The sequence below is a fragment of the Monodelphis domestica genome, chromosome 6 (assembly GCF_027887165.1).
Source record: "Monodelphis domestica isolate mMonDom1 chromosome 6, mMonDom1.pri, whole genome shotgun sequence".
NCBI lineage: Eukaryota > Metazoa > Chordata > Mammalia > Didelphimorphia > Didelphidae > Monodelphis > Monodelphis domestica.
In genome coordinates, this window is record NC_077232.1 from 26837547 (window position 1) to 26848168 (window position 10622).

The 10622-nt window shown below is 39.7% G+C and overlaps 1 protein-coding gene across 1 annotated transcript; it reads right to left on the minus strand.

Annotated features, from left to right (window-relative positions):
• Positions 1 to 8346: 8346 nt before the first annotated feature.
• On the minus strand, positions 8347 to 9274 carry LOC100018133 (olfactory receptor 4X2-like). Its single transcript, XM_001371435.3, has one exon. The coding sequence runs from the start codon at positions 9272 to 9274 to the stop codon at positions 8351 to 8353; it is 924 nt and encodes a 307-aa protein (XP_001371472.3). The 3' UTR covers positions 8347 to 8350.
• Positions 9275 to 10622: the final 1348 nt, after the last annotated feature.

Below are 10622 nucleotides of genomic sequence, written 5' to 3' on the forward strand. Positions count from 1 at the left end.
ATACCTGGAATCAGACTCAGTGAAATCAATTACACTTCCATAAAATTTCACTTCCAGGAGAAACTTTCACTAACCACAAGTCAGAGCCAATTTTGGATTTCTCTCCTGGTGTTAAATTAATAAAGTTGACCAAACCTTAAAATGTTACTCACATAATTCTCTGAGAAGTTAAACTCATCCTGCTACAAAATCTATCACTAGAAATCAAAAATTAATTATATTCTGGAATTACACAGAAAGAATCAATACCTAGTAGTTGACTTAAAACTCTCCAAAAAAAAAATAATGTTGGACAAATAAGTCAACCTTGAGAAAAAGGGAGAGGGGGAATATCTATCTATCTATCTATCTATCTATCTATCTATCTATCTATCTATCTATCTACTAGTCGTCTATCTATCTACACATACAAATATGTACAAACCCTTTGAAGTACTCGACACATAAACACCACAGACCTACCTTCCCTCTTTCAGGCTTCTGACAAGGAAAAGAAGATAATTCCAAGGCAAAGCTACAAAATCTATCACTAGAAATAAAAAATCAATTGTATTCTGGAATTCCATAAAGAGTCAATACCTGGTAATTGACTCAAAACTCTCAAAAAAAAAATAATGTTGGACAAGTACTGTATATATGTGTGTGTGTGTGTGTGTGTGTGTGTGTGTGTGTGTGTGTATACCCACACACCCATATATACACATATACCTATATGTTTGTGTGTGTGTGTCCCTCTATATGAGGATTATAATTCCACTGCTGCAGATATAACTTCATAGTTCATAATAAAAGAGTTCTATGGGATGAAGAAAGGAGAAGAAATTGCTAATTACTTTCCCTGTTATCAAGGACTGGTTACAGTGGGGGAAGGAAAAAGAAATTCACTACTACTACTAACTAGGACAGCCACCTGGGTGGGATCTCTCCTAAGTCTGGCACTCACTCACACCAAGATGCTGATGGTGATGGTGATGCTGACTGTGACAGTGACGTCTGCGATGCCCACGCCCATGCTGTCGCTGAAGCATCTCCATCACTTGGAGGAACTTTTCTTTGTCCCACACTGGCACATCGGAGGCCAGTGCCTTGACCCGAAGGGTCCTATCCTCCGAGAGGAGGACCAGGTCCCCAGCACACAGACGAAGAGGAATTTGCTGCTTTTTACGAGAACGACCTTTATTTACGGTTTTTACTGGCCTGTACTTGAGGCCACATGCTAAGATGTTGTCATCATTATTTCCAGGCTGCCTGATGAGATTCTTCTCCTCATAGGCAATGGTTGCAAGCTCCTTCCCACAGGAGCTGAGGGCCCTGAGGTGCCTGTTGGAGAGTTCAAACTCTTTCTCAAGGAAGACAATGGAATCTTGGGCCCTCTGCTGAAGCCCCCCAGCCTTCTGCTCTCCCTGACGCCCCTTGGACAGGCCCCTCAGCTCATGGACCACAATCAGGGGCACCAGAATGACATATCTCCGGCTCTCTAACAGCTTGCTGAGGTGCTCCAAGTGCTTGATAAAACAGTTGGTGTCTACTAGCAGGAACCTAGGTTGCCTCTCTTCTTCCACCTGCACCTTCTGAGCCTGGGCCTTCAGAATAGCTTTGATCTTCTCTTGAACTTGATGCCCTTCTGCTATCTGTTGGGCCAGGACCTGTCGCCTAGCCTTCAGGTCTCCGATGTCCCACTTATGTGCTCCCAAAGCCACCAGCAAATCTCTCAGCACATCAACCCTTCTACAGTCAGCTGCGATGACCGGGTCTGAGTTCCTCTCCATGTAGCAGTGGTCTTGGGGACTAGCCGGCAATGGGCCAAAGCCAGCGAAGAGCTGATCCTCTTCCAGGACAAGAGGGGCAAGTCCAATGCCTGGTTCCTTGTACAAGAGCACCTCTGAAGTCTTCACCACCGCCAGGCTTTTCCAGAACTGACTGAGGGTCTCCTGCACCTCCTGGGTAACGTCTGGGTAGGGATTCCAGGAGGAGGGAGGAGGAGCGCTCCACAGAGGTCGGGAGATCAGCATCCATCCCAACCAAACCTTCACGCTGGGCAGCAGTGTCTTCAGGGCAGAGCCAAAGGAGGAAACAGGGACCTGACCAGGTGGGGGATCCTCCTGAGCTCGCGGAAGTGTCCGCTGCCGAAGCCAAGAGGTGCAGCACCTCACCGACACGTTAAACATGGCCAGGCCCAGGGCGGTAGCCTCTGACTAATCATGTGCCTACCTCTAAGTTGGTTTTATGAAGAGGTAAGGGTCCATTTATAGTTGAAGTAGAGTGCAATGGCATAGTTATATTTTCCCATCTCGTCCTTTATTGAAAATTTAGTAGGTGACACATGTGAAGTGATTTTCACTTTTACTCCTTGGCATTACGTGAAAATGGTTAGGACATATTGGACACATTTCTGTTGCACTGTTACAGTCTCATACCAAGAGGGAGGGAGGTGCCCAAGTGTCTTAGTTACCCTGTGATGTGTTATAATCTCATCCAGGAAGTGGGAATGATTTTCCCTGTGAAGCCTAATACCTTCAACATGGACTTATTATATTTGTAACTCTTCAGTTTATTCTACCATTTCACCAGAATAATCTAGATTCTTGGTGACATTTTTGGACCCACAAGGTTTTCATCAATGGTACAGAAATTTTCTGGTTTTTCTCCCAGGAATTTTTGGAATGATGGTAAAAATAGACTTTGTTAAAAATCTCTTCCAAGGTTGAAAGATTGGCTACGGTTGTAGAACTTGTATATTCATGATTTCAAAAGTTTTTTAAAGGTCGCACAGCAAGTCATATGAATCCTAATGATACTGGGTTTGTTTACTATTGTCATTAAGTGGACTTTTATAATTTGGGGGATTTGGGTACTTCTTAGAATCTGTATTCCTTATTGAACTACTGTTTTTAAAAGGTTTTTACCTGGTGAAAAAAATCATGTATACTCACACTGTGGATTCTGGACAGTTTAAGAGAGATATAAAGATCATTTTTGAGTGAGCACCTTTTGTGTTATGCTTCTGCATGGCTAACACATTGTCACATGGAATATGAACTGTGAAATTATAATTTTTTAAATTATTTTTTCTCTTTCTCTCTTTATGTTTGTAATGGGATATTTGATTTTTTTCTTTCTTTTTTTCCTATCCTTGATAATACTTGAAATATTATTGAGAAAGGAATCTCAAGACAATGGACCTTTCTCAAGGGTTCACACAGAAAGAGTAAACTGGGAAGTCAGCCTTTAACTCACCATGGTGAGCTTCTAAAAGGAAAGCAGTCTGAGGTCTCCTATAAGAGCTCCTCCAGGGGTCCAGTTCCACAGCCAAGTATCTTCACTCCAAGTCTGAGTGTCTGTCTTCAAGTCTCTCCTCAAGTTTCTGTCTTCCAGTACAACTCTGAGTAACTACTGATTCCAGTCCAGGCCTGAAGTGACTAATTCTTCCAGTCCAACTTTGAGTGACTGAATGAATTCTTCATGTGTCTCTGTTACCAATATTTAAAGACCTTTTTCTCCTGTGTCACCTCCCCTAAATTTATGTCTACCAATCACAGCAGATGCTTTTCTCCAGGACTTCCCATTCTTTCTCACAAGGGTCACAGACCTCCCACTCACTCAATGTATGAACTGGGTGTTCACACCTTTTGTGGTTAGTTCACACCTTTTTGCCCTTAAAATGGGTAGATTTATTTTAAGTACTGGGTTTACACTTTGGGGATTAAGACCTAAAAATAGAGAGGGGATTACAATTTAATCTTCACAATAAAGGAAGAGCTAAATACCTTCATTGTTACAATCAGTGGAGAGCTAAATCCAGTCTTCACACTGTTCAATTTCTTTGATTTTACTGAGTCTCCTGAGAAAGAGATAACAGCTGAAGAAAGTACCTTACCGACTTATTTCTTGTTCATTATGCTAACAGAGAGAAGCTCAACCAAGAGCCATCTCCCCCTCTCTCTTCATGAGTGTAATAAAACCTAGTGCCTTGTTCTGCAGATGCCAAAGTGGTCTCAACTCAGAGAGTAGGCCCAGTTGCAGCTATCTCTCCCCCACGACTCCCACAAATATCAAAAAGAAGCCAAAACTTCAAAAGAATAATGATCCAAGCTTCCAGCCTAACTGTTCTGAAACCCACCAAAACTGGAGGATTAATAGGGTAAAGCAGTTTCTAGACAAGGAAGTCCCTAATATAATTTTTAAAAAAAGAAAAGAGAAAGGGAATGGCTGTCCCTAGTGTTTTCTAAGCCCCCCTACCATGGGAGTTTTCAAGAAGATAGGTTAAAGAACCATTAGACTAATTAGTCCAAACAGCAATCCTAAACTTGTTCTAGACTCAGCACTTGGTTTATCTCCTCTACCTCTAACCCAAGGAGGAGGCAGCTAGAGGCAACTAGTTGGATGATGGATAGAGCTCTGAGCCTACAGTTAGAAAGGCTTGAGTTCAACTCCAACCTCAGACACATATTAGCTATTGGTCCACAGGCAAGTCACTTGCCTTCTGTTTACCTCACTTTCCTCAATTGTAAAATGGGAATAATAATGGTACTTACTTTGAAAGGTTCTAGTGAGGATAAAAAGAGATACTATTTATAAATCACTTAAAGGGGGGAAATGTAATAAATGCACATTCCCTTCCTTTCTAAGACCTAACTAAAGAAATTGCTCAGAACTGTCCTCCCCTTACTCTCGAATGCCTTTAATTTGGGGCTGTTTTAAAACTCCCAAGCCAACAACATCCTCGTGGTCTCCCTGCCAAGTTATCCTTTGAGAAAACATTTTGAGTATTGTCTACATTTGTTCATAAAGAAGTATGTCATATCCAAGATTTTGTGGACAACTCCTTGCAATTATACTGAATTATATTTATTTAGTACTTGAAAGTTTGGGGAACATTTGACAGAAATGATCTTACTTGAGCCTTGTAAAAGAACAAGGTTCTAAGTCAAATAATATGGGCCATATTCACCCCATTTTAAAGATAAGGAAACTGAGGCTGGAAGATATTGTGGGCAGCTGCCTATAAGCAAGACCAAAGGGAGGAAATTGCTGGATTCTTTGAGAACCAGCTCAGAGAAGCTAAAGAGGACAGACACAACGAGAGAGAGAGAGACAGACAGAGAGAGAGAGAGACAGAGAGACACAGAGAGACAGAGACAGAGAGACAGAGAGACAGAGAAACAAAGATAGACAGTCGAGTGCAGGAGTCCCAATCACTGCGTTATATGGGCTTGAGGGGATAACCAGGCCTTTCAATCAACAGGTTTTCATTTTATTGAGCATATAGGTCCAATATATACATGATCTTACAAAAGAAGCATTATATCATTGAAAGCCAATCAGGACTCACAAGGGTTACATCAGACTGAGCCAATCATGAGTTTGGGGATAGCGCACAGGCGTCATTAGGTTATACACAAAATACAAAGGGTTTTTGGTCTTAGTATACATGTGTCTATTAAGATACAGCTTCAAGGTCTCTTTCCTGAAACAGTGCTAGGCCTTGCACATATTGCTTCTCTGAAGAGTTTAGCCAGACAACTGGGGCCCACTTGAGGAATGATTTAACTTGTTATGTTGGAGCTAACCTTGGCTCCTAACAAAGGGCCATAGTGGTCTCAAAATCTGCCCTTGCCAAAGGATTTCCAAGCAGTTCAGGCCTGTCTATTTTGCTGCTTTTCCTCAGGTGGCCGAAAGTGTCTTTAAGACTCAGTAACTTGGTCATCATGGTAACGGGTATCAGGAGTAAGGTTGAAACCAGGCCTTTTGGGACTTGCTAGAGTCTTGCACTCTATCCATTGTATCTCACTACTGTATGGATAATGATAAACTTGAAGTTATTTACTCTGAATGAGTGACTTGCTGCCTCCTCCCTTTCACAAATCAATTAATATAACATGATTTGTCCCTAATCTTTGGAGTCAACAAGGCAAGAAGGTAGCATAAAAAGGAGAATGTTTGAGATGGATGAATTTGAAGATCTGAGTTCAAATTGTGGCTCAAAGACTCCCTAAGTCTTCCCAACCTTTAACAAGTCACTTGATCTCTCTCTTGATCAGTTTCCTCATTTGTAAAGTGGGGATAATAATATCACATCTCCCAGGATTGTAGTAAAAAATCAAATGACATAACACATGTAATGCATTCTGAAAACCTAAAAGAGCAAGTTATTATGATCATCATCATTATTATTATTGGCACACCAAGTCCTAGAATCCATATCCTCCACTTCTATGTTCTTTCATAAGGGCTGACATTCTTCAGGCTCTATTTTCACAAACTTTTCAGACCAATCATGTCAATGAATTAAGATTATCTGATGCCCTCAATAATCCAAAGGCCATTTATTCTCCCCCTTAGGAGTAAAAAATAAGGATTAGGTGAAGGTGTTGAGTTTTGGTTTAATAGTTATAACTAACATTTATTTAGAGTTTTAAGATTTGCAAAACACTTTGCAAGTGATCTCTTCTTTGATTCTCAAAACAATCCTATGAGCTAGGGGCTATTATGATGTCCATTTTACAGATGAGGAAACTGAGGCAGAGGTTAAGTAACTTGGTCAATACCGCACAACCACCAAGGGCCGACCAAAGTGGATTTGAGCTCAAGTTTTATAACTCTACATCCAGAAATCTTTTTATTGTTCCACTTGGAAGGATGTTCAGCCTCAGCTGCCTAACCAGTTTGTTTCGTATGAATTCTACTTTGCTGTATATGTTTTTCATTTAATATTCTTCAGTGAATATTGCTCTCTCCCTTAAAGACAAACTACTTCATATGTGTTTTTCCTACATACTAGGTGATAGAAAAGATCAACCTGACATTTACTATATGTCTGGTGTGTACTATCCCTATACAGGAGATGTCCAGCTCCCACTAGGGGGTCGAAAGCAAATTCTATTCCAAAAACACTTTTTAAGTTCAAAATCAGAACTCAAGCCTGGGGTTATAAAGGTATAAAAGCATTCAGTCCCTGCCCTCAATGAGTTCATAATTTAAAGGCAGAACACAATACGTAAACAAATAAATATAATGCAGAGCCTAATGTCATCAAGATGGAAGAGAGTCAAAGTGAAGAAAAGAAATTATCTTCATATTTTCTTTGATGGTCTTACAAGATTAGAATGAGAAGAAGACTTAGGAAAATGAATCCCAAAGGAGGAAACAGCTGGATAGATAGTGGAGAGAGTCCTGAATCTGTAGTCAGGAATATCCAAGGGCAAATCTTGCCTCAGATACTTATTAGTTATGTGACTAAGGGAAAGTTCCTTTGCCTTTCTCTGCCTCAGTTTCCTCATCTATACAGTTAATATTAGAACCCACCTCATAGGATTGTTGTGAACATCAAATTAGATGATGCATGAAAAATATTTAACCCACTTTATGATAAAGGATGGAAAGGTTTGCAATTTGCAAAACTGTGCAAGAACTGAAAAGTGCAAACCAAGGGTTACATGGAAGCCGGAGCTGGAGGATCTGGAAAGACTCCATCTTGCCCCAACAGACTTTTCTTCTGATCTCCTGAGGAAGTCAAGAGGAAGGTCTGAAGAGGATTTTCCCTGTGTTGAAGTGAGGAAGGGTTCCTGTATCTAGCTGCTGGCTGCATTCAGTCTCGCTTGGACATCAGGACTTGCTTGGACATCTAACAACAGATCCTGGCTTTAACTGTTTTTGGTTTTGTTTTGTTTTTTTGTATCCCTGCTGAGTAAGATTTGGGAACTTGGTTAAGTTTTAGTTTAGTAACCTAGTTAGCATAGTTAGTTAGTTTTTTTTAAAATAAGAATAAGTAAATCCCTAAGGCTTTATTCCTTTCCCTTCCAAAACAATAAAGTAGATTTTTATATGTTTTTTTTTCCTCTTGTGTTTCCCTTATCCAAAATCCTATCCTAACAACTTCAATGTTACACAAATGGTAGTTATTGTTTGTGTTGTTTGCCTAAAGTTACAGAACAACGAAGTAACTGAGCCAAGACTGGAACCCATGTCACTGTTCTGTCTACTATACCACACTTCCAATGAGAAATATGCAAAATAGAAAAAAACTTTATTACACACACACACACAATCATATGCATTTATGCACAAACTTTCATACATATGTGTGTAAGTTAAATCCAAAGCAAATTTTTTATGAATACAATAAAGAAACTCTCCATGACTCTGTAGTCAGAGAAAGATTTTTTAAACATCTCTGGGAGGACTATTGCTGATAACAGCTTCTATAATTCTATAGTCTCCTAATTTTTATCATTTTTATTATTATATTTATCATATATATTATTATTAGAGAAGTATAAAAATTGTCCTAATTTTTCCCCATTCTGCTTCAAGATAAATTGTTAGGGGTCTTACATTACCCTCTTCCTGTCTATTCTTGATTCATTGCCCTGAACCACAGCTTCCTCATGGAATCCTTCATTTCAACATTCCGCAAGGAATAGATGAATGGGTTGAGGAGGGGAGTCATCACTGTATAGAATATGGCCACCATTTTGTCCATGGAGTTTGTGGTGGAGGGCCGCAGGTAGATGATGGCACAGGGTCCAAAGAACAAGATAACTACAATGATGTGAGAAGCACAAGTGGAGAGGGCTTTTCGACGTCCTAACTTGCTATGCCCCCTTAAGTGAAATAAGATAACACTATAAGAGATCAATAGAATTATGAAGCTGACCATTGATAAGCTTCCCCCATTAGCCACAATAAGCAACCCAATGAAGAAGGTATCAGTACATGCAAGCTCTAATAGAGGGAGCACATCACAGAAATAATGGTCAATCACATTAGGTCCACAAAAGGGTAAGTGGAACACAAAGACAATTTGAGCAATTGAGTGCAAAAAGCCACCCAACCAGGCCATCCCAACCAGAATGGCACAGATCTGTGGGTTTATAATGGTTACATAATGTAGAGGTCTACAGATGGCCAAGTATCGGTCATAAGCCATTATTGTGAGGAGAAACATCTCAATGGCACCAAAGACATGGAAGAAGAATGTTTGTGTAATGCAGCCCTCTAGGGAGATTGATTTCCTTTCAGAAAGTAAATCCACAATGAGTTTGGGAGAAGTGGTAGAGGAATAACAAATCTCCACAAAGGAGAGGTGGCTGAGGAAGAAATACATGGGGGAACCAAGGCTCTTGCTGAAGCTGACAGTCAACACAATGAGAGAATTCCCCAGAATAATAGCCATGTACAAGAACAAAAATATCACAAAGCACACTCTCTGAATTTCTGGATTAGGGGAGAGTCCTAGAAAAATGAATTCTGTGACGTTTCCAGACTGCATCATGACTCAGCAATCTTTACCACAGCACACAATTTTTTATGGGACTTTGGATGCTAAACTCTTCTACTTAAAATTCCAGAGGAAAAACTAGTACGGTAGCAAAATAGATTCCCAAGGATCACACAGACAGTGAAGGAAAGCAAAGGTTAGTGAACAAGAAACTATGATGTGACCTTGTAGCTTTCAGATCAATGAACCAAGATAAGGGCTAAGGAGTTGGGCTTTTGGAATGGATGATCAAACTTTGAAAAATAAGACTCTTGAGCATGATGTGTCAAGTAAGTGAGCTAGAAAGGATAGAAAACTCTTAGAGTGCCACACTTTCTCTAATTTTTCATTCTGTTCTTCTGATCTTTCAGATGGAGCTCTTTTTCTTGTGCAGCAATAGATCTTGGACAGGCTTGGTGAAGAGACATCTACAATAATTCCAATAAATAAATAATGTTGTCAGGAAAATGGAGTATTTAGAAATAAAAGAGCCTTTGGAGATAGCCTCATTTAAGTCCCCCATTCTACAGAGAAGTTAGGGGCCAGGAAAGTGAAGGGATATGGCTAGCATCACATGGTTAACTTTTCAACTTTTCCATTTTGTAGTGTTTCCAATCTGTAGTATTTGCTCCTGATCTTTTTATGTTCCTTTATTCTTCTGGTTTATATCTTAACATTCTGTTTCACTACTTGACATGTTCCAGTCTTTTCTTAACACGCATCTCCCTTGTCATTCATGACCTCATTGCTCCTCTCCTTTCTCAACAAGTTTATCATCTGACTATATCATTTCTTTCAATGATGCTCTCCTCAAACCCTCAATGAATGAGTTACCTTCTCTTTTTCAGATATCATTATGATGATGATGAGCTTAGGTACTTTTTATAAAGTATTCCTACTTTGTCTCACTAATGACATCTATGAACACAGGAAAACAATTTATTAGTGGACGATCAGAAGGGGATGCCAAAAAGAAGTCCCGAGGGTAGAAAAAGCACCTTCTCAATCTGTTGATTAATAAACACGCTACCAGCTAGTGCCATAACATTTTTTGTTTACTTAATTATTCCAAAGCCTGTGACTCAGTTCCATCCTCATGACTTTTCCTGGATTGTAAATATATAAAACAGACTGAGGTACCTGAAAACCCTAATGTATTTGTTGTTCATGTGGATAATGATTCTTAATTTAAATTGTCCAACATGCCATTAATACGTGAACGTCAGGAACTACTTTTATAAAATATGTCATTTTTTAGGGAGATGGCTTAAATTGTTATGATTTTGCCTAGCTTTGAATTTATCATGTTTCCTCAATAGAACTTTTCAGTTTAAGTCTTGCCATTACATTACAATGCCTTCTT